Genomic DNA, 25,000 nt, shown 5'->3' on the forward strand with positions numbered 1-25,000 from the left:
CCTTGATCTATTAAATACTTATGAAAAGCTGATGTGCATCTTGCCAGTTCCTTTTTGGAAGCTCTTTTACCCTGTACATGCCAATTTCGGGTGTGTGCCAGGTACCTTAATTTTAGAAACTGAACGGGGCCCAAAGTGAGCGGTTCAAGGGTTTCCGCGAGGGGTATTTCCCCACATGAGCTTCATGTTTTATTGAACTGATTTTGAATAAAGCGTTCAGATTTTAATTTGGCAAAAACGCTAAATAAACAATAAGTATCAAAATAATGTCGAAATTCCATCACCCGTACAAAATTCATGAATATTCATCCAACCAACACTAAATCACCAGTGTGCTAGTTTGTAGAACTATTATGGAAATAAATCAAATATGTGATATGCATGATAGCCAGATTAACTCTTACGGCAAGCTCGTACAGTAGACCCAAGTGTAGTGCTGCTGATGGTGATTTGTGAAATCTGAGCAAACGTCTTACACGACAGCTAATTGTGTCTGGTCACTGGCAACTTGATTGTGTGGGTAATTTTGTACATTCCCCTTATGTAATTTGGTAGGGCTATTCATTATTTCATTTTTAATTCAGTTAGTACACTGATTTTATTTTTCAGACATGTGGGCAAGCGCCAAAATAAAGGAACCACCAAGGTGGACCGCAAAAGCCATCAAAACAGCCACGGTGTGTCTTTTTGATAGACTCTGAAAAGATCTGGAACTTTCCTGAAGGGGGTGAACAGCAGCGCTCCATTAGAAATGTGTGTTTTAAAATTGGCGGTAGAGCACACTGTCTTAGGTGCCGTCCTAAATTCTCTTTTGTGTTCAGCTGTGTTGAAATCTGTTCAATGGGAAGGACATGGCATTTGGTTTTATGTAACTGAATTACTCATTCAGACATTCAGTGACTAGTGCTTACACCCGTTGCACATATTTGTAGTCAGTTGAGAGTCTGAGAGAGAGTCTCACACCAATGCGTGGACATTATGATCGAGGAATAAGCATTTTGACCACGTTCCACCCTAGACCTTAGTTGATCTCTTTTCCTCAGACGTCCGTGCTAACAGCAGCGTAGGCACTGTTTCTAATGAAACATCCAGCGGGCCAGCAGCCTCCCTCGCCGTAGCTTTGGCCAAACCTGTCCCAACAGTCAGCCCAGTTTCAAAATGATAGTGATCTTCCCTGCAGCTACAGCGGCCAGAATGACGAGTAACTCGGCCAGACCCGCATTTCCATACACAACCCTAAGCGTAATTGCTTAATTAACTCAGGAGCAGCACATACACGTTGAAAAACACTTGATTTCAGTAGGCCATACTTTTGTTTTTGTCATTTACTCATTTCCTTTGTTTTAGCAGTTACCTGTACGTACAAGATGAAAATAGTCTTTTTTAGCGATTCAATATCCCGAGAGAATTAACGCAACGGTCATTTAGCAGCGGAAATGTTGTGATCAAATCGGTGACACGCGTAACGTATAAATTTATTCAGAAACATAAGAATACATTCTTTCATAAACATTCAGGTCTTTTCTTTGTTATGTCTGTCTGTCTCGCTCACATGTCACCTACTCTGAGAGCAGACCTTTGATAGCCCCATCCTCAAATCTCTTGAAAATGTTTGTTTCATTTGGGATTAAATTGAACCTGCAGTGCCGGATCTTGCTCTTTCTAAAACGTTCTTTGGAATTTCTTCTGGTCGAGGTTGAATTGGTAAACAAACTTCAGTGCAAGATGATCACATGAGTGTCTTGTGGTCAGTGTGTGTTGCAGTTGGCTCCAAGTCTTGTTCTTTTTTGTGTATTAGTTGCATAAACATAAATATTTTCGATTGAGGAATTAAGTGGTTTTGTCTGCTGTCAGAAGCACATTAGGTACATTTATGCAGCCTGCAAATGGCTAGACCTATAGAGCTGTTCAGTCTAAAATATCTGCCTCTAACTCTTTAGAAAGCAACAGTGTAGCTGAACATATGAATGTGTTTACACGTATACACACACACACACACGCACGCACGCACACACGCGCACACACACACACACACATACACACACGCACACACACACACACACACACACACACAAACACACACACCCATAAAATATGAAGAATTGATTATTACTAAGGTGATCTGGGGTCTAGGAACTTTGTGTGTGTGTGTGTGTGTGTGTTTCTGTGTGGGCACACATGCATGTGTGTGTAAGTGTGTATCATTAATGCTCATCACAAGGAATTCCCTCTCTCTGTAAGCATTAACAGACCCTGGTAGAAGGCGTGCCAAAAAAGCCTCCAGGCAGATTTAGTCGACAAACCCCAGCCCTCCCCTCTCTCTCTGCCCCCCGTTGTAGATCAGGGTTGTAAGTGACATTAAAATGCAGCAGGGAGCACCTTTAATCTGTCTCATACCTTTCTCTCTCTCTCTCTCTTGTTTGCTCTCTCTCTCTCTCTCCCTCTCTCTCTCTCCCTTTCTCTCTTTCTCTCTCTCTCTCTTTCTCTCTTTCTCTCTCTCTCTCTCTCGCTCTCTCGCTCCCTCTCGTTTGCTCTGTCTCTCTCTCTGTCTCTCTCTCATTGCTCTGCAGTGCTGTGTCTCAGTATGCTAAAAGGCCATCACTGCAGGCTTTTAGATGACAACTGTATCACGTCCAGGGGAGCACTGCTTTCCCCTTCTCTCTCTCTCTCTCTCTCTCTCTCTCTCTCCCTCTTTCTCCCTCTCTCTCTTTCTCCCTCTTTCTCTCTCTCCCTCTCTTGTTGTTCTCTGCAACACTCTCACGCACGTGGACTTCTGTCGTTTGATTCCTATGCTGGAAAGGCTCTGTCAACAAGATTAAACTGATCTTCCCATCTGTAAGAGCAACTGCAACATTTCCACCCCGGATCCTGTACAGTAACTCTACACAGGAGCATGTGGTTTCACTATCCATAAGGGAAATGAAATCATTGCTATAAATATTGTGTATGAAAGGTTTGTCTAATTAAAACATGAACAGACAAAGAAACCTATAGGCCTGATAGACTTTATATATTTAAAGTAAAAAAAAAAAAAATTATTAGATGATTTATGTAAAACGATCTCATTCATGTTTGATAGCAAAACATTCGACTGATGGATCCTTCTTTTTTCTCCCCTTTTCAGTACAAGATTTGGTTCAAGGAGTTTTCAAGAAAACAGGGCACCCATCACATACTCTAGCTACATGATTCCTGGCATGTCAAAACAAAACAAAACAAAACAAAGCAAAAAAAAAAAAAACAACAAAAAATAGCCATGAATCAAAAACAAAATTAACGCTCACAAACAAGTGACAGACATCTGTCTGCCATTATATCACTGGTTTCAGTAACAACTAAATAACAGTGATAATTCACATAGCCTGCATGAATTAACATTTGTGACCTGGACTTTGAGTGAAACAATACCGTCGTCCAAATATACAGTGCCAAATATATATAGTATATATATATATATATAGTCCAAATATAGTAGGCAGGGAGCTTGTGTCTTGTTCTTTGACTGAGATTCTAGCATGTCGCAGGTTATTTGCTCATGCCAGTAAATGCGAGAAACAGACAATGATCCAACCTGTTCGCATGCATATTTCTGTCTCTACTTTACAGAGCACGATAAGCATATGCAACCTTATTAAATGTCAGTGTTAAAATTTCAACCTGTCTCCGTCGCAGATGTCAAGTTTTCTGAGAGGTAACACAGTATGCTTCTATCATGATCTGTTTCCTGTATTTAATAAACAAAGACCACAACCCTATGCCACGTGGAAGCTAGCAGTAAACAGAAGTCGTCGTTAAAGGCATAGAATAACACATTAAAAGTCCCTTCCACGTTGTGTATTTCTCTTTCACACATGCAGTTTAACTGGTCAAATGACTAGTGATGTAGGAGTCCACTTTAAATGTATGTCCTCACTCCATACTCTGCCACTCAGTCAGAGATGCACCCTGAACTCCCACTGCCCTGTAATTGTTTACATTCAGCTGTTCTGTCCTTCTGCATTCTGTGTTATATCCATATGCAGGCTGTGCCATATCCAGAGTGTATGAAAACGTCATATTTTCAGCAAACGCTCTCAGTCTGAACATTACTCAATGACTGTCTCACTCAAGGAGAGCAAACAAGGCTCAAGTCTCCAGACTTTTACTTAGACTGTAGAACATTGCTTTTACCTGAATGACAGGTGAAAATCTAGGTATTTTATTGTCATTTATAATCTTTATGTTACATTTCTATCTGCTCAGTCATGGAGTATAATATCAATGCATCTGTTGGCAGTCACAGGGCTTTGATTGGCTGTCGTTGTTTATTATTGAATGACACAAAGAAAGTCGCATAGGCATCGACGGAGTCTGAGCACAGCAATCAGATTGAAGTAGACGAATGTTTGTCGGGGATTTGTTTGGAAGGGGGATGGTTCTGGTTTTATGTGATATGAAAGAGGCTTGAAAACCGCACACTCTTTCGCTGCTTCCTTTATTATATTAACAAAACCTAATGTTTGTGTTATCCTGAAAAGTCCTACCACAGCTGTATTTTAAGCAGAGGAAGGGAAAAAAAACCCCCCAGCGCACTCACTATAACGTCCTTTACAGAGCCCACATATGCTCTGTGTACATTTGTTCATATGTATGTTTGAGTGACAGTGAAAAAAAAAAGACACTATCCTAATTTGACCTGGCCCCTCTGTGGTGACTTCATGTAACCGTGAGAGGTCTGAGTTCATTCTCTCCTGCTCACTAACCAGACAGGGCCAGGGCAACTTCAGCCGTACTAAACTAACAATACTGTACATGTTTTACACCTTATTCAAACTGCTGTCCTGTGCGTGTTCACACACTTAAGCACACTGTTACGTAACTCTGATTCTGTGTGCGCCTCATGATAGTCAAACATCTCTCTGTTTTTTTTCTCCCTTTTTTTTCCTTTTCTTTCATGAGAAGCCAGCATGCTCCACATATGGCTGATCATTTGCATTATATGCCTGAGAGAGGACAGTCCACCCCGCGTTGTTCTTCTCTTGGCATGTTCATTCATGTCACAGAGAGAGAGAGAGAGAGAGAGAAAGAGAGGGAGAGGGAAAGAGAAAGAAAGAGGGAGATGAAAGGAGGTAGAAAGAACCATCAGGGGAAATAGACTGAGTATCTCTCTCTCTCTCTCATTGACTTGTCTTCATATCTTAATTTAGCCAAGTGCTCTGAAGAATGTAGATGCATGTGTCTGTGTGGTTTTTGTTTGCACACCCACCGCAAATTTGACTGTTTCTTAACATGGCTGCGCAAGGAAGCGCTTTGTGTGAAGAGCATGTTATGAGAAAGAGAGAGAGAGAGAGAGAGAGAAAGAGGGCAAAGGAGAGAGAGAGAAAGAGAGACAGAGCAAGGGAGAGAGAGAGAGCGCAAGAGGGTCAGAGAGAGAGCGCAAGACGGTCAGAGAGAGAGAGAGAGAGAGAGAGAGAGAGAGAGAGAGAAAGAAATAAAGATAGAGAACCTTTTCTTGGGGTTGAACAGATTCTACATGAAGAGCACGGGAGTAACAAAGAGCACTCTGGGAGGACACTGTAGTTTTGTTGCATTGTACAGTGAGCAAAGAGAAGAGAAAAGCTTCAAACATGTCCAAACAAAAGCATAGTCTGAAAGATGAAGAATGGTTTGAGGGTTGAGAAAACTCACATGGACACATACACATATGCATACAAACACAACAACTTGCTCTGCCAGTTCTCGCTTCCTGTTTGCTGCAAGGGTGTTTCCTGTCTTAGTAATAATGATCAGATATGATAGACATGGACGAAATCTGCTTCAAACCTGAACCGGAACACACTGCAGCCTGTATGTACTAACTTTGTTATCTATAAATATATATCATTTTAGTAAAAGAAATGTTCTCACTCGTAAGGACCACATAATCTGCCTACTAAAAGTGCAGCGGCTCTTTGTGTTCAGTAAGTCTGTCAGATAATCAGTAATAACTTGCATTGTTTTTCAATCAGTTGAAATAAATAGCTACTCTAGCTTGCAATGAGCTCTCCCTCTCTCTCTCTCTCTCTCTCTCTCTCTCTTTCTCTCTCCCTCTCTGCCTTGCTTTGATCCTGGTGTGTCTGATGGAAGTTCTGTGGTGTTCCTATGATGTGCACAGCATGCATGACTGAGAGAGCTCAGAGAGAGAGAGAGAGAGCGAGCGAGAGAGAACCCAGATTGTCCGTTAGCTGCGTGCTTGTGAGTGAGTGTTTTTTGTGTGCCTTTGCTTATGTTTTTAGCCTCTCTCTGTGTGTTTGAGTGAAAGAGAGAGCTGAACTGAACTGTAAAGTGGTTGGTTTGGACTACAGAGAAAATTACAGTTTGAAGGATGTATCGAAAGAAAACATTGTGCAGTGTGTGTCTATGGTTTTGTGTGTGTGTGTGTGTGTGTGTGTGTGTGTGTGTGTGTGTGTGTGTGTGTTGGAATCAGTTTGATTCTGATTGCATTCTGATATTAATGATTCTGCTCACAGTGATGAAAAGATAAATGATAAATGATGAAGATTAATTATTGATGGGACATCACTCTTCTCTCATTCTTCAAAGACTGCACATCTCTATTAGCAAGCCTTTCTCTCCGCCTCACTCCCTCACTCACTTAGGACACTCATTCACTCACTCACTCACACCCTTACTTACACACTTGTTCACTCCCTCACTCACACCCTTCCTCCCTTACTTATTCACTCACGCACGCACACATGGACCCACTCACTCGTGCACGCACTCACTCACTCACTCACTCACTCACTCACTCACTCCCTCACTAATTCACTCCCAGGTCTCCTTAGTTATCCTCTGTGGGGGTCTTGTATTTGTACCTCTCAGTTCAAAAGCATACACACTCTCACCCACCCACACACGCACACGCACACGCACACTACCACGTCAATGCTACGACATGATAACTGATATCATCCACTTTGCACATTTGTGTGTGTTCTTTCATGTCACCTTTTGCCGATCCTCATTCTTTTGGACAGAACAGAAGTGACAGCATAGGTGTGTTAAGAGTGTAAGCAAGCACGTTTGTTTCTTTGTTGTATGTACAGTAATCTGTGAACAGGAAATGAGGTTGCTGGAGTCACGGTCATCCCCATTGAGTGATTTAAGAGTGGAGGAGCCACAGGGCCACTTCCTGTGTCAGTTATGCCCACTGTGGTAAGCAGGCCTAGAATACGCCACAACCTTTAGTTCTTAGGAGACTTTTCATAACGACATTTTTTACGGGCGTTTACGGCTGTTTATTGTACTAAATCGTAACTCTAAAAAAAAAGAGAGAGAAAAAGAGAAAGAGAAGAAAAATTACGAGGCCCCCAGAAACCAGCAAAATAGAAGATAGATTGATCGTGTTTTTTGTCTTGAGTACAGTTAAGTGCTTTGGAGAGGGGGATTTGGAAACTTGGAGCCCTGCTTCAGTTCTGACTACATGCTCGCGCTAAGGTAGGCCGCTAAGTTACAGTTTCCCCTGAAAAGATCGCACAGTGGGCGGTAAACCATAGAGTGTCATAAACTGTTTTGCCCTGAAGTGAGCTTACCAGGTAGATAAGGGTTAGAACAATAGCTGTGCTGATTTACAGTTGCTTTGGCCTCAAACAGGAGGGAGATGGGGACTGACTGAGAGTGTGGTCTTTTGGATGGTATTTAATGGATGGATGATGCTTCATGATTATGACATATCATTTCTACAGATGTGCTTTGTAGTGTATTTTGTAGTGCCCTAGAATATACAGCACAGTGGTACACGTGAAAAAAAAAAAAACTAAAACAAAAAAAAACAGTGTGAGGCATGAATTCAGGAGATACTTTTTCAGGACTTTTTTCTCAAAAACATCAGTGTTTTCCAGAATTTGTTTTGCAACTGAGCTGGCCGTGTTTCTGGCCAATGTTCATTTAAACAAATAGTCTCTTACAAGATATGGGGGAAATGTTACATTTTCAGTTATCATGCAGAAGAGGAAAAGAAACAGCGGTGTAATCGTCTCAGCGGCACAGAGGGAACCGCCTAAAAATGCCCACAAAGAAAGCGTTCTCATGCTGCCAGAATGAGACAGTATTGGAGCAGCTAGTCAGGTTCAGCTATAAAGACAACAAACCTACACAGAGAACAATACCTAATTGTTCTTCTGTGTATTTTATGTTTGTGTGCGTGTGTGTGTGTGTGTGTGTGTGGGCATGAGAGCGTGTGCTTGTGTTACATACATCAGGAGAAATTCACAGAATAAATTCTCAGTTCAAATAAAATCTCAGATCTCAGATTCTCCCAAGTAGGCAAGTCAGACCGATGCTGACGGACCTAAGTGACCTCGTGACACGCTGTCTTGGTATTAGGATCCTCCGTTTTTGGCCACAGCTGTAAATCAACAATGCAACACATTCCTAATCCTCCATTTATACTGCAGGGAAAGACGCTTTAACTTCACACAACACATTGTTATGTCACAGAGGTGACATAACAATGCCATTAATGAGGCATTGCTGCTCCTAAGTGGTACGGTCTACTTGTTTATTTGAGTTAATAATAATAATGATAATAATAATAAAAAAACCCCAGGGCGAGTGATGAGTGAGGTGTTGTCAGTGTGACCTGAGGAGAGCGGAGAGCGGAGAGGGAGAGATGGACAGGCACTGAGGGAGAAGCGGCGTGCCTGTGGAATGTGCTGGAAAAGTCTGGCCAAACGGGTTTCACCAATGTCACAGATACCACAGATGCTCCAGTCATAGCATCATTCTTCACATAGCATGGATGACTATATATGTGCTCTCTGGAGGAGAGCGCAGTGAACTTATTATGGGTCGGTATTGTTTCAGAGGGGAAGATGTGTGTTTGTGTGTGACTCTTGTGTGCATGGGTTGTGTTTTTTATGAGGGGTTTTAGTGTGCTGCGACCCCCCCCCCCTCTTTTTTTTTATATGTTTATATTTTTAATATAGGTTTTTATATTTTGCGCTTTGGATGTGTATGCAGATGTATGCAGGACCTGTGTGTGTGTGTGTGTGGGTGTGTATGTGTGTGTCTGTGACAGTGTCTCAGTGAGTGAGCACCTTTACCAGTTCTCCGGGAAGAGAAAGAAGAATCTGGAAAAACGATACCGCCTGTGTCAATTTAAGCTTCTGAAATTGGAGAGAGAGAAAAACCCCAGTCGCGACAGACTTCATTTTATAAACATCCCACTTTAACACCACCTAATGAATGTAGGAATATTTGTGTGTGCGTGCGTGTGTATGTGTGTGTATGCGTACGTGCGTGCATGCGTGAGTGTGTGCGTGTGTATGTGTGTGTGTATGTGTGTGTATGTGTGTGTGTGTGTGTGTGTGTGTGCGTGCGTGTGTGTGTGCGTGCGTGTGTGCGTGCGTGCGTGCAAGCGTGTGTGTGTGTGTGTGTGCGTGTGTGTGTGTGTGTGTGTGTGTGTGTGTGTGCGTGCGTGCGTGCGTGCGTGCATGCGTGTGTGTGTGTGTGTGTGTATGCATCCGTGAGTGAGACTTTAATTTGTAACTGAGCTGTGACACAGATACCTGCAGAGCAATTCAACAACTGCCTAAAGACCATTCTGAGAGTGTTTGATGTAAATATGTAAATGTGCGTAATATAAACATGTGGATATGTAAATAAGCCCTCTTATATCTTGAACCTAATATACCTGCACTGTTCTACTTAAATCAGTTTGCTTCACACATAAGCACAGTGCTGTGTTTAGTGCCCAGTCTGCCCAGCTCATCCATTTTTCTCTTAATTACAGAAGCTCCTGCCTCAGGGATGACCAAGAATGGATACTTTTATCAAGAAATGGGTGAGTGCATGTGTGTGTGTGTGTGTGTGTGTGTCTGTTTGTGTGTGATCAGAACTGTAAACTGTCATTTATTCCCCTGTATCTGTGTTAGTGACATAATGACAATGTATTGAAAGGTGGGCAGATCATCAAGGATCTCGATGATATTTTCACCCATAAATCCCATAAAATGTATTATTTTAGAAAATCCATGACGACATCAAATTCAGGATTCACTGAAATAATTTTTTACTTTTCGGAGGCTGCTATTCATAATTCGTAAGTGCGTTAATTTGTCCATGAAAACAGTGATTCATAGCTCTAAAACGATCAATCAGAGATGTTATGGAACGTGAAGCTTGAAAGGGAGAGAGGAAGTGTGTGTGTGTGTGTGTGTGTGTGTGTATGGAAAAGAGAGTAAGGGGAAAAGGGGAAGCTACACTATGTGTGTGTGTGTGTGTGTGTGTGTGTGTGTGTGTGTATTCACAGCAGTCATGTAACACACTTTTAGACTGTCTAGTTCCTCTCCCCTGACATGCACCCATGCTGCATTCACTACAGCATCAGCTTACAGGAGAGCTAGAGATTAAATATACCTACTGGACAAATGAAGTACATCCTAAAGCCTGTGGATTTGGACTGAGTGTGATGTTAACTACAGTTGGAGAGTAATGTGCTCAAGGATTGTCATATGACAGATGAGTAATAGCACTCAGCAGTAATAGTAACTCTTATAAGCCATGGCTCAAAAATCTGCTCTCTCAGACCTCCAGAGATGTCATATATTTAGTCCAGTCTATTTCAGCATACCTGAATCAGGTTATAAATAACTTAATGATGAGATGACTCGTTAAAGCAGATGTGCAAGTGCTGAGAATGGCAGAATGTGTATAAGAACGTTCATTTATAAATATATAACATCAGTGAATATGTTTGCCTGTGTGTATGTTTTCCCTTTAAGTAGGAAAAGGTTACCATATCTCATTATCATGCTGTCCTTGCCTGAGATCTCTTTTTTATTTTAAGTACTGGGTAGTTCCTGCCAAAGCTTCTCCGATGCCGTGTCCTGACTTTTCTGAATGGCTTTAAATTGCCAATTAACATATAAACACAGGGCACCTTTCCATTCTGCGCGACTGTCCGTGGGGGGCTCTTGAGGAAGGAGTGCTTGTTGAGGCCTGGCTGAGGGTTGCTCTTTTAGAATAATGCTCACTGATTTGGGTGGATGCTCTGGCCTGATGCTGCTCTGTTAGAATAATGCTTATTGATTTGGATGGACACTCTGGCCTGATGCTGCTCTATTAGAATAAAGCTCATTGATTTGGGTGGACGCTCTGGCCTGATGCTGCTCTGTTAGAATAATGCTCATTGATTTGGGTGGATGCTCTGGCCTGATGCTGCTCTATTAGAATAATGCTCATTGATTTGGGTGGATGCTCTGGCCTGATGCTGCTCTGTTAGAATAATGCTCATTGATTTGGGTGGATGCTCTGGCCTGATGCTGCTCTGTTAGAATAATTCTCATTGATTTGAGTGGACGCTCTGGCCTGATGCTGCTCTATTAGAATAATGCTCATTGATTTGGGTGGATGCTCCGGCCTGATGCTGTGCTGTGGTCTGTGTCTGCTCTCAGAGCAGAGGGACAGGGAGGATCAGGAGGAGGGGAGCGAGGACCGTGAGGAGGGCCAGGACTCACCCATCCCATCAGGAGATGACATCCATCTCTACGGCAACCAGACACACCAAGGAGGGACAGGTCAGTGTTGGCATGCGTGCGCGTGCGTGTGTGTGTGTGTGTGTGCGTGAGAGGAGGTTGGGTGTTACTGTTGGAAACCAGAGGCAGGGCTGTTGATTAGCTCTGGAGATGCTTAGGTCAGCAGGTCAGCGGTTACCATAGCAACAGGCACAGGTGCGCTTCGATGATGTCGTGCCACTCCGCAAACCCACACATGCTGACGGGTCACCTGCTGTCACTCCAAGGCACCTGGAGACGAATATTGCCTTTCCTTCTCCCGCCATCTCTACTTCTTTGCCTCTCTCTCTCTCTCTCTCTCTCTCTCTTTCTCTGTCTTTCTCTTTGTCTCTCTTTCTCTCTGTCTCTCTCTCTCTCTCTCTCTTTCTCTCTCTCTGTCTCTCTCTCTCTCTCTCTCTGTCTCTCTCTCTCTCAAACACACACACACACATACACATTCTCTCTCACTTGCTTGAACTCAGTCTCTTTATCTCTCATTCTCTTCATTCTCTTCAGCTTTTCATCCTTTGATCTTAATAAAAAAAATCACCTTAAGAAAAACAGATTAATTTGAGTACGTGGACAGATTCTGAAGTGAGGGGTGTGGAATTTTCTTCACCCAGTTATTTTTAACACTCATTAAATAACCAGTGTACCATGTCAACAGATTTGATCTTTTTGGATGGTCACACTGTTTTGTTTATATGTGTATGAATTTGTATGTGTATGCATGCATGTATATGCTTTGGGTTTTGCAGAGTATAAACACACACATACACAGAGACACAGACACACACACACACACACACACACACACACACACACACACACACACACACACACACGGGGTTAAATAAGTTTCCTGTATTTTGCATTGAAAGGCAGTAGAATTCCATACGACTTTGAAGTCGTATATGCTGAAACTCCAGCTCTTTTTATGAATACAGGCGCACGGACTGTACTCTGTTTCAGACACAGTAAAATGGAAAGGGAGTGATTATTTCTCTCTCTCTCTCTCTCTCTCTCTCTCTCTCTGTTTACACAAATACATTCACTATCATTTTAATCTTCATTTTGATTTTTATGCATGAATGAATCGTGCAGCGCCTTTGATGGCGTGCTACCGCCACACAAGGAGTTTACTCACACGTTGTCTCATCCAAGCGGATGCTCTGTCATCCTCACTGCAGAACCTGTCAGTACTCGTCTAAATTAAAAAACAAACAAACAAACAAAAAAAAAACATTTTACTCCTATGGCTTCTCTTCGCTGCCCAACGATTTGGTGGAAGATCACGGTCCGTGTGTGAGCTGGCTAGCCTTCGGTTCCACATCAGGTAATTAAAGATGCGACCTTGGCCAGAGAAACTGTCTGCCCCAGAAACAGCACGACGCTGGGGTCTTTGGGGATACAGACAGTGGGATCCTGTGTACCTTTAGGCTCTATGTGACGTAATTACCCTGTCGGTCACTGGCTCCTATTGGGCTTTCAGTTGAATGTTAGTTGTGCACCTGTTTGTATTCTGAGCACTGACCAGTTATTAATTCTATTGGACAGATTGTTGAATGTTAGCTTGGCTTTTGTCTTTTTTTCCCTCAAACTGGATGACTGCCTAATTTTAATTGGATGTTTTTCTCCACATTTGTTTAAGCTTTAGTTGATGAATCTTGATCTGTTTTTGGTATGCACTGAACTAAGTGCTAAATGCTAACTGTTTTGTGCTAGGTACGGAAGTAGTAGTAGTAGATCTTTGATCTTTGTTTTGTTGAGCCTGTTCTTTTACCTGCATTAGGAGACAGGCTGCAGACAATCTCATCACTTGTTAGTTAGTAACTGTTGATCAGTGGGGACATTTAGAAATCTGGAATGAGAAAGGCTGTGATTCCACAGAATCATCACAATCACCGAAGCAATTAAACCACAGAAGGGTCTGCTTGTTTGGAAAACATGGTAGGATGGTGTAGGAAGGCATATGATCTGTATTGGGAATTACCCCAACCACATTCGGCCAAAGCTTTTCCTTAACGTGTTAGAAACTGAAGTCATTTGATACAGTGAGATTTTAACATGATGTTAAAAATCAGTAGCACCAATTTCCATGTCTGCATTACCATAACCGTTCTTAAAGCTCAAGGGAGAGAGAGAGAGAGAGAGAGAGAGAGTGAGAGAGAGAGAGAGAAAGAGAGAGAGAGAGGGATGTTTTAAATGGCTTTTAAGAGGCTCAGAGGTTATATAACACTATTCATTAAATAGATAGATTTCCCTCTCATTAAAACCCCAAAGTTGTGCTTTTAAACGTCAGGCTTTTATTCTCAAAGTTCCCTGTTAATCCTAAAGCCATCCAACACTTCTTTAATCTGAGAGCTGGAGCCGTGGAGGAGTCAGCCGCAGGGCCGCGGTAATCCTGGTTGAATATCTCTCTCTCTCTTTCTACCAACAGGACTTCCTGTTCCCTCAGCACCCACGGGAGTAGGGCATCTCTCCCTGATAAAGACTTTCTGATTTCTCTAATCTCCACATGGTTTGGAGACTAAGAGCAAAGCCATTGTAAGAGGGTTTTAAAAATGAACTCAGAATAGACCCCATGGCATTTTTCAACATGTTTAAAAAAAAAAAAAAACCGTCAGGACACGCAGGCACACTTCCATACACGAGCGGTTGTTATGCAGTGAGCCCGTGGGTGATGTAAGGTTTTGTGTTTTGAGTAGTGACTCAGGGGGTTTTTTTACAGTATGTATGTGAGACGTAATGCCAAACACAATGACCACTGCAGTGTGTTGTCGGGCGTAAAAGAGATGTAAAGGTGGTTTCAGGGAGTAAGGTATTATTTTGCCCAGGAGATGTTTGTTAGAAGCTATCAGAAGAAGAGAAAGCTCCTGTGATCCTGAACCCTTTCATATTTCACAACATTCACTACTTTCTTCCCTGAGAAAGAGAGAGAGGGAGAAAGAGAGAGAGAGAGAGAGAGAGTTTCAGTGTGTTGTGTCATTTCTGTGGTCTTATCACTCCTATTTCTCTCTCTCTCTCTCTCTCTCTCTCTCTCTCTCTCTCTCTCTCTCTCCCTCTCTCTCTCTTTTTCTCTCTCTTTCTTTCTCTCTCTCTCTCTCTCTCTCTGGAAGACCTCTCACTCCTCTCTCTTTTCTCCTTCAGATTCAGATGTTCATGGCTGTGTCTTGCTTAACACATCAAGAAGAGTAAGGACACTTTTCCCTTCTGCACTCACATATTTTTATATCCTCCATGTATATATGAAACCGTTATATAAGCATAATTCATTTTGCTTATGTTTGGTGTGTGTGTGTGTGTGTGTGTGTGTGTTTGTGTGTTTGTGTTTGCTATCAGTATGTGAAACTGATGAACTTTGAAGAGGAGGTGCGTGCTCACCGTGATTTGGATGGCTTTCTGGAGCGGGCGTCTATCCTGCTGCATGAGGACGAGGCTTCTCTCGATGACGTGTTAAGGACCATGCTGCGGCACGTCTCCCAGGATCCTCACACGGCTGAACCCGCATGCAACTTTGAAGAGATCATGAGCTCACTTTTCACAGACGCTGGCTCCCAGGAGGTCAATGGTGAGTGACCTGATGTGTGTGCGTATGTGTGTGTGCGTGTGTGTGTGTGCGTGTGTGTGTGTGTGTGTGTGTGTGTGTCTGTGGTCTCAATTGTGTAATTCAGTAAAAAGCTTGTGAAAGGTTAGTTTATCATACAGTGAATGACCACAGAGGTCTAGAATGATTGACACATGGTATAATAACTATTTTGAATAATAAAACTGTTCTGAGAAATAATCATGGGACTCATTTTGTTTTCCTCTCAGTAAGAGAAGCTTAAAGGTTTATTTAAATATGCGCAGGAGACAGATACGAACAGAGAGCGACAGAGAGATTGAGACACAAAGAGAAACAGAGGAAAAGAAGATGATAAATAGAAAGACAGAGAGAAAGGGAAGGGGAGATAGAGTTACAAAGTGAAAAAAAGAGAGGAAGTTAAAACCGCCTTAGATGTTATAAACTCCTGCCCCCACCCCCCCACACACACACACATTTGATGTCTCAATCAGCAGCTTGTCAGCAAGAGGTCAGAGGTCAAGCTGGGCTCTGGCTGCACCTGAGAGAGAGAACTGCCAGGTGATAATGGGCGTTTCTACATCCAACTTGCAGTAACTTTCTGACTCTCCCAGAGGACACAGCCTGAAAATAATACAATGCCGTTCTCCAGAACAAGAAGCAAGGCTGCCACTCTCACAGACCCAGTGACCTCTAAAGAACTCAGACCTACTGCCACGCCCTTTTAATTACTCTTTATTTCAGTGGGTTTCAACCATCCATCTTGTTTTTCCTCAGTCATCCCAAAATTGAAATACACTCAGTTGCAGAAGCAGTTTTGCTTGATTCAGTGAGGCAGCTAATTATTAAGCTGTTAAATACCCAAGGGTTGGTGTGTTAAAATCGCAATGTGCAAACTAAGATCTTTTGAATCTCAATCATTTTAATACCCCTGTTGTGTTTTTCTGTCACACACAGTTCTCCACTGACGTATCTGAAAGGACATGTGTGGCATTATTATTGTTGCAGATTGGTTGCTATAATTGTCTTGAAACATAAATAGTTCAGTCTTGAAACATAAATAGTTCATAAATAGTTCAATTGTCTTGAAACATCAATAGTTCATGAAAAATGTCAAGAAAATACCTAGACTTTCATTTACCGTAAAATGGGCCCTTATTTGGAGTTCTATGACTGGACACCCTTTCATAGTTCATGTAGAGCACTGGTTGGATGCCATGTGCGTTTCATACTTAACGTATGCAAATTAGAGTTAGTCTTTTTTTTCATAAATATCATCATTATATATAAATAACAGACCAGTGGTACTGATTTAATAAGTTGTCCTGGATTCTCATTGTTTTTTTTTATTCTTTTAATTAATACTTAATCCATTTTTTTTTTTTAGTTGATAAGACAAGTAGAAGGAGGACCAACTTTATAAAGGTAGATGTGCAGGCAGTTGCAGTGATGGTGGGCCAGAATGTACTGGCACACGTCCCCTCAGTGTCCCAGAGCTGTAGTCCCCGACACACAGGGTTAATGCAGAGGCAGCCTCACTGCTTGGGTTCAGATAAGCTGCTTGTACCGCATCAGCTACTGTCAAGAACCTGGCCATGTTCCCCTTGTACACCCTCAGCACTCTTCAAACTTAAAGAAGAGAATCCTGCAGGAGTCCACTTGAAAAAAGTGAGGCAGCTCTAACCAAGCTATTTTATGCCAGCTGGTTACTCATCTGTACCCCAAGTCTGCTGGAGCCGTAAGGAGCTTAAGTATAAGCTGGATTTGAATGTGGCACCCCTAACACCTGGTGTCCACCAGCACTGTGTGAACCTTCACAAGCAGATCACTGAACAGGTCTAGGCAAACCACAAGACAGATGTCACCGAACTGTTAATTTTGAATCTCTCTATATATTGTTCATCATGGCCCTTATATTAAATTTGTGCTAGTGCACCTCTTCGAGAAACCTTTTTCTTGTTCCATGCGTGTATCCCCAAATATTTCAGCACGCTCTTTTTTCCATCTCAGAGGCCTTCTGGAACTCTTGGCTGCGCACCCACCCATTACCCAATGTGTTTCCCTTTTCTGCAGTTCACCCATGCTGATGAAATACCCCCCAAATCCCTAACTATGTTTATTAACAAATCAGTGTCCTTCTGGTCAATGAGCATCACAACTACACCATCAGCATGAGCCGACTGAGCTGAAATGGGATTACAATGATAACGGCGTCAGCCAGTGATTTTTCAATCTCGTTTTATAGAGCCAAGGCTCTATGGCAAATATGCAACATGCCAGATGACGAGAAGCCCCGCTTTATGCCTCTGCACACTTAAACAGGCACTTAAAACCAGCATTTACCTTGACTACACCTTCAATGTCACTGCAGGCAATAGCTATCTCAGCTCTACGACTGGAGCCCATAGCAAATGCTGCTGTAGCAGCTGTCTGACCAACCAAGTCACCTGTCCCATCTGCGTTTTTGCCACTGCTTTCACCTGCCGTAATGAGGCTACCCTTTAAGCCCTTCCCTTTATTTTTGTTTCTTCTGACCCTTATTTTCCGTAGTGTCTTTGCCACTTGTTCTGCTACACTGTCTTGGGGAGCCTGACCGGTAAGGTTTCCCCATTTTTCCCAAGCTTACTCGTGTTAGAGGATCGTTCAACCCACACCCAAAACACGTCATAGTCTCTTAGGTGATAAAAGTAATCAAATTTGTCAGTTTTTAATTAGAAATCCCAGATAAGCTCATTGGTGTCACTTTTAAGAATCACACGCTCCAGTCTCCTGAACAACATGCCACGTGTAAGCACGGAGGATACGTATCCTCAGGGATTGTTTGAAATTAGACTTACCAACCATCATGTCTGGACAACTCCCGCGTCGAAAGTTGATCATTAATGAAATGAGGAATATGTGATGAAGTATTGTCCAGGTTGAGGAAAGGTGGTATACTAGTAAACTTTTGCTTGAATTACTATGTCATGGTTGTCCTTGTCAGCACTATTCAGAATGAAGACAAGTACAGGCTTTGTCCTAGAGGAAGATCCCTGTACTTGTCCAGCTGCTTAACCACACTCCTCCATTGACCAGTCAGCAGTGGTGGTTGCATTTGTGGTATGCTTCATGGTTAGCTGCATTAACTCTGTTACCCCCAGGAAGAACTAATCTGCCCCGCACCCTGATCCTACCAAATATACTCACCCTGATCCTACCAAATATACCTCTAACCAAAAGAATAAAAAAAATAAGCAATACAACACTTATAAACCTAGATAAAAAACAGAACAGAGGAGGCAAGAGAAAACAAAGAGAGAAACACACTTACACAGAAGCTAGAGAAAGAAAAACGGTGAGAAAACACAATAAAACCTTTCAGTGCAAAGTGAGAGGGAATGCAAAATTTCAATGTCCTTCAAGATGAAATATGACTCGCAGTCTTCTTTTGTGTGTGTGTGTCAGAGAGAGAGAGAGAGAGAAAGAGAGAGAGAGAGAACAAGGAAGAAAAAACATGACATGGGGTATCTCCTAAATCACCGTTCCATTAAAACCGATCTCATTGGCTTTTTTCTACACTGATTTCCCTAATCCCTCCCTAATATTTCTCAAATCTGAATGAGAATATTAAATATTCATGACCTCCCCACATATAAATATGCCCGAGTTTCCGGGGCTCTGCTTGCATGTGTTATGTCTGTTTCCGGGGAGATTTTCCCAGAATGTCGCAGCAGTTTAGAGGATTTTATTGATCATTTCCACCTCGCTGATAATCTTGTCTTTTCTCGCCAACGTTCCCAAATTTGCACTGGCTGTATTCTACGAGCTGTAAATGGTTTGGACTGGGAGATTAAATCACCAAGTAAATTATGAATTGTAAACCAGATTCATGATTGCCTAATTTTGTTGTTGCTTTTTTCTTTCTCTCTCTCTCTCTCTCTCTCTCTCTCTCTTTTTTTTTTTTTTGCTTGTGTCGTGGAAGGCGGTGGGGGAGTGGGGGTTTGTATTTGGGGTACTGCACAGAGTGGGGTTGTTCTGTTTCCTTTTCTCCAGTTGCCAGGATACAAAGCTCAGATCTTTGAGAGAATCTTATTAATGAGAGACTGCTGAGAACATGCAAAGTAGCTGATGTGTGATTGGGCCTTGGAACGTGAACATCATGGATTTGATAATATATGATAATATTCCATGGCAAAACTCTGAATGGGAGCTAATTGTGTGTGTGTGTGTGTGTGTGTGGGTACGCGTGTGTTTGTATGTGTGTAAGAGAGAGAGAGAGAGAGAGAGAGAGAGTGAGGCAGAAAGATATGTAGAGAGAGAGAGATCACATGTAACACAATAGTCTTATCAGACATGAGATCAAATTAGACTGAAAACGTGAATGGCAAGCAGACCGGGGAGTCATATGAGGTCTCTTTGAGCTAAGACACAGGCTTAATGAAGGAATAGAGAGAAAAATTATATTTCATCTGAGCTGGGGAACAACAGTTATTACAGCCACTAGAATCCGTTTCATGGCCCAGTTCCAATGAAAAAGGAGATGGACAAAGAGGAAGAGAGATCGAATAGGAGGAGAGAAAAGCCAGCGATGAAAAAAAAGGAGCTTGTGTCAACATTTGTCAGAGAGACAAAAGGGAGCTGTTGTGCATAAGGTTTCATTGTCCAACTTAACACGTCACGTTTAATTACGTTACACGTAACGCTTTTGTGCGTCCGCGTTTCTCTAATGTTAACCCTTTTCCTCTGCTCTGTAAACACGGTCTCAGCATGTGTGTATGTGTGTGTCTCTGATTCTCTTGTGCAGACAGGTCTCCAAGTTTCCTTTTCTATCACAACGGTAAGACCATGTGATCAGTTCCCGTATGCGTTTCATCATCATCATTGTGGAAAAGAGCCTGTCACTTCATCGTTTATTTGTCCTTCCTTTTTGCTTGTGATTGACAGGCTTGACTTTAGAGGGTTTGGCTTTTTAGTTTGATCAGACTATTCTGTATTTTTTTTTTTTTTTTGTCTGGAACAGTACACATCCTTTTGCATATGAACAGCCCAATCAGTACTGGTATTAGAAATTTAGTTCAGTTGTTTTAAAATATATGTTAGGAGGACTAAAGTAAGGTCGTCAAAATGTGAGGCTCCATGTGCGTTCTCATCTCATCGTATCATCCATTTTCCTATCTGTTTCTCATTTCATATCAATCATGGCTATGTTCATTATTATGCAGAATTACAGTGGCTTGTGCTTTAGTTCACCTGCTGCCACACTACTTTTGTTATTCCTGCAGATAATAGCTTCCCTCCTCCTTTCACACACACACACACACACACAAATAAACATACCCAAATGACTTGTTAATGTCCCTGTGTGTGTGTGTGTGTGTGTGTGGTGTGTGTGTGTGTGGTGTGTATGTGTGTGTGTGTGTGTGTGGGTTTGTGTATAACATGCATTCCCATCCTGGTGCTTAGACCTTTGGTAATTTTCTGCAAAGGGATCTCAGTCGTGCCAGCTTATGCTGAACAGCCTGTTTTGGTTAGTGGCCTGAATGTCTCTGTGTGTGTGTGTGTGTGTTGGCGTGTGTGTGTGTGGATGTGTGAGTGTGTGTGTGTGTGCATGTGTGAGTGTTTGTGTGTGTGTCTATGTACAAGCATCTGGTCAGAATGATGGCATAGAGCTAAAGTCATTTCACAAGTTTTGTCAAAATAGCTGCGGCTCCTATTTTTTCCCCCATTCATTCACTCCCCAATCTTACATTCACATAAACATGCACACAAACACGCACGCACACACACACACACTCACATGCGCACACACACACACACACACACACACGCCTCACTCTTCCATGTCTCACCCTCATATTCTCAATTTCTGTCTCTCTCTCTCTCTCTCTCTCTCTCTCTCTCTCTCTCTCTCTGTTTGTCTGAATGTGTTGTCATGGTGATATCCATCAGTCCAGAATGTGAGTGTGTGATGTCTTATTGATGAGACAGTGTGACTGTGCCAGAGACATCTATCCTGCTCGCTAAACAGACTACACACACACACACACACACACATCAACACACACACGCAGATACCGCAGACCATACTGAGCACCTCATAGTTGTCACCTCTGAGGACAGAAGACATACAAGCGCACACACACATGCATACAGATGCCTACGCATAGCACACAGTCTCATAATGTTTTCGTTTAGTATGCTGGACTACTTATGGCTCCGCAAGACAGAGGACAGGACACACACACACACACACACACACACAGAGGCACATATACACACTCTCATCGATTACTTTGAATTGAACATTTGGAACAGTCCTTGTAAAGGTCTTCATTGTCACTCAAACTTCTTTCAGTACTGTGTGGCTTATCTGTGCTTTTGTTGCCATGCTCCTACTTATACATTTGCTTTGTAGGTAAGGGGATTTACATTTAATTTAGTATTTTGTTCCCATCTCATACTTCACCTCCTTTTCATCTTGGTTTTTCATCCGACATAATGAAGCGAAATGTGGAATATTCAATGAAATTATGACAACACTCCCTGCCCTGGCCATGTACCTTGAACCATGTTCACCTTTATATTCAGATTCTTCTGCTTGACCCTAACTCCTTTACCCACAGTGCACCTGTTGTCAGAGACACTCCAGTGTGTCACAGCCACCGCTACTGGGATCCAGTACCAGCAGTCCTGGCTCTGCATCCTGTGAGTTACACGCTCTTAGAAAGTTCTGTGCAGAGTTACAAAACCTTTCTCAACTGCCATCAGAGGAAGTCTAGCACCTCTGTCACCCCATACCCACACCATGACTTACATATGACCTGTAAAGAGCTAATTATAAGGTATCATATACACACCCCCCAAATGATCCATTTTTTTTTAGTTTCAAAGTTGTTTCATTTATGATTATAAAGGGAGTCCTGTAGCAGAGTTTACAACATTTACATGATTTCCACTTGGTCTAAGAGGTATAAAGACAAAACGAATGTTCACGAGGATCTGTTACTCATTTATAAAGCACTTTGGATTGAGTGTGTTACAGGAGGTTTTAGGGTTGCCTTAAGTGTTTTCAAGGTGGGAAAGAAGATGACTAGGTTGTTTTTATTGCGTGTTAATAGAATTTAATTTTGAACAGTCACCTGCAAAGCAGTCTGACAGATCATTCGTCTGGTACGTGGTCTCTTCTTGCATGTAGGGCGTAGGACTTTCAGTTTATTATCTTTCCTGGTATTTACATGAGTTTTCTAACCACATTTTTTTTTGTCTGCCAAAATCATTATCCGCTTAAATACATTTAAATCTGCCCCAAACCACTCAAATTTTAGAATTTTTCCTCTACATAGCACATTTTTCAAGGAAACTTTTAGATTGAATTCCCAGAACAGTGTGTGAAAGTGCATGTTTATGTTTGGACATAGGATTCCTGTGTGCTTCCTCATTAAATGGCAGACATGACCGAAATGGACAGAAACAGCGAGGTCCTTGCAGAGACTCACCGAGACTCTAAATGTCTAAGAAAATGCCGGTGTATCTAAGGACAAAGTCAACATTTTAGTAATGGATACAAACATCTACTGAACCCTCAGTGATGTTATGAAACATCAAAGATTTAAGAAGCTTTGCGGTGATTTATGAATGTGTTTTTAGACGATTATCATTTCAGTGGCAGGCACACAGAGAATTAAAATATGCTCGGTAAAATGCCAGGAAGGGCTGGACTGTAAGCCCTAAACATTTACTCAACACGCTATGAAACAACAGTGAAATTAGTTCATTTGGATGAACTGTAGCTGTATCGCGTGTTGTACTCTCATGTTGGCCGCGTTAAAATTCACTGCATTGGTTTTTGAAGTGTACACAGAGGAGTTAGACAATTTGAAATCACGTGTCGTGTGTGTGCTGAATGTACAGTATAAAGCATTGTTGATTATGACCTCTGTTTTACAGATGTAATGTAAAGAACCTACAGAGGCGGCATGTGTGTATCTCTCGCTTAGACCGGCCGCAGAACTGGGGAGAAAACTGTGCTGAAGTTCGCTATGTCATCCTTATACTGGCACCCCTAAAGATGGTAACATACACCTACACACACACTGATGCACACGCATGCACTCACACACTCACATACTCACACACACACACACACACGCGCGTATATTCTTAATGTCATCTTCAAAATGATGTTCGTGAGAGCTGGGTCGCTCAGCTATCTGTGACGTTGGGTTTATCATAAATTTGCTTATCTCTGTGTCTGTGTGAACATGCATTACCAAAATCATATCTGTATTTAAAGACTTATTATAAGAGTTTCAGACAATACAGTTATGTGTTTTAAACGCCCATACAGATCCCCGTAAAATTACGGTATTTTACTCATGACTCCGGCCTCCCAGTTTGTTGCGAACAACAGACGCGAAAAGATGAAGGATGGCGTGTGTTAAACACAGAGCATAAAACGAGTCAGGGTTGCTTTAATAGTGTCCCTCATTGTGTCTGTTGCCTCAGGCTAATTCTTTCACTCAGATGAACAGCGAGATGGTGCCTGACATATTAATGGTATGGGTAGAAATACGTAGCAGTCAGCGCAGGAACCATAAACCTTGGGCAACCTTTGGCTGCTTTAAAGACGACAGCTGTCAGTGTTAACGCAGTAGGATCATTAGGGTGAGCATGGGCAGGCCCGTTACTCAGATCTGAATCGCTTAACGCCCAGCCGCCCTGTTTAATCCGAGACCGAAGGCAAATCATTTTTTGATCTCTCCTTATTTTTTAACTGAAAAAATGCACAGCGTAATTAACTTGGATTGTGACATATCAACCTTTTTATTCATGAGGTTTTATTGCGCCTCATTTTATCAGCTAGAGTTCTACTGGTCCGGTCGTTTAGTACTAAATGTGTTTGATATTTGCTCAGAAGATTTGCACTTCAGAGACTAAAGGTCCGATTCCAGCCCTGTAACCTGTGGAGCCCCGTTTTTCTCGAGATTCACTAAGTTCTGCAGGCTTTTTTATTCTCTGTAAGAGAACCACCTGGAGTCAGATTCATTCTGTAAACCCCCAATCTACCACCCAGTCCACTGAATGCGTTGGATGATTGTATCCAATAGATCTGAAAGTTCTAATCTCACAGGCATCTATTGAGTGTCACGCGTTCCTTTTCTCTTTTTATTCTGTCTTTTCTTACACCTTCTCAGAAAAGCACGAAGACGGCAATGGAGCTTGGGCGGACGTTTGCGAGTATGTTCTCCGATATTTCGTTCAGACAGAAGCTGTTGGAAAGTAAGACTCAGGAAGAGTTTAAAGAGGCATTGATCATCCAGAGATATCATCTAACTGCCGCCAAACGCAAGCCTGCTGCCGTGGATGAAGAAGAGACTGATCCACACAGCCATAAACCACTCAAGGTCTGTCAGAGTGTGTGTGTGTGTGTGTGTGTGTGTTACATTTTTATTATGCGTGTCAGAGAATGTGTTTCAACATGTGCCTATGATTATAACTGTATTTTATCAGTTCAGTACTTTTCAGATACATCTACCCTCTTAAATTCGTAATCTTGTGTCTTCTTTTTTTTTTTGTTTGTTTTTTTTTGTTTCCCGATGTCGCTATCGCTCTCCTTTCTGTGAGTTGACACCATTGAAATATTTCTCTGCTAGGTGTGTCTAGCAAAAAGAGAATTAGTCTCATTTGTTCTTCTTGTTTAACACAAACACACTAACAAACCACACGCACACATACATACAGACGGCCAGGAAAAACATTAGACCACCCTCGCTGGTGTTTCCTGCTCATAAAAGCCCTCACTCTGTCTGTTTTTGAAAGCAAAGGAGAGCCAAATAGTTCTGCTTTTGTTTTCTTTTTTTACTCCATCGCATATCTGAAGAATGGCAAACAGGTGGAGACCTATTATTCTGTATATGTGAGACTGTGGGTGTGTGCGTCT

At 42.1% G+C, this 25,000-nt stretch overlaps 1 protein-coding gene across 1 annotated transcript in view; it reads left to right on the forward strand.

Annotated features, from left to right (window-relative positions):
- Positions 1–25,000, forward strand: part of slc4a11 (solute carrier family 4 member 11) — a 44,498-nt gene that overhangs the window by 11,569 nt on the left and 7,929 nt on the right. Inside the window, exons 2-9 of the mRNA XM_030772369.1 lie at positions 9,755–9,805; positions 11,418–11,540; positions 14,667–14,710; positions 14,859–15,087; positions 19,865–19,897; positions 21,684–21,765; positions 23,008–23,131; positions 24,255–24,464. Of these exons, the coding sequence (XP_030628229.1) occupies positions 9,755–9,805; positions 11,418–11,540; positions 14,667–14,710; positions 14,859–15,087; positions 19,865–19,897; positions 21,684–21,765; positions 23,008–23,131; positions 24,255–24,464 (896 nt within the window). The remainder of the gene's footprint in view (positions 1–9,754; positions 9,806–11,417; positions 11,541–14,666; positions 14,711–14,858; positions 15,088–19,864; positions 19,898–21,683; positions 21,766–23,007; positions 23,132–24,254; positions 24,465–25,000) is intronic.

Source organism: Chanos chanos, chromosome 4 (assembly GCF_902362185.1).
Source record: "Chanos chanos chromosome 4, fChaCha1.1, whole genome shotgun sequence".
In the NCBI taxonomy this organism is placed as follows: Eukaryota; Metazoa; Chordata; class Actinopteri; order Gonorynchiformes; family Chanidae; genus Chanos; species Chanos chanos.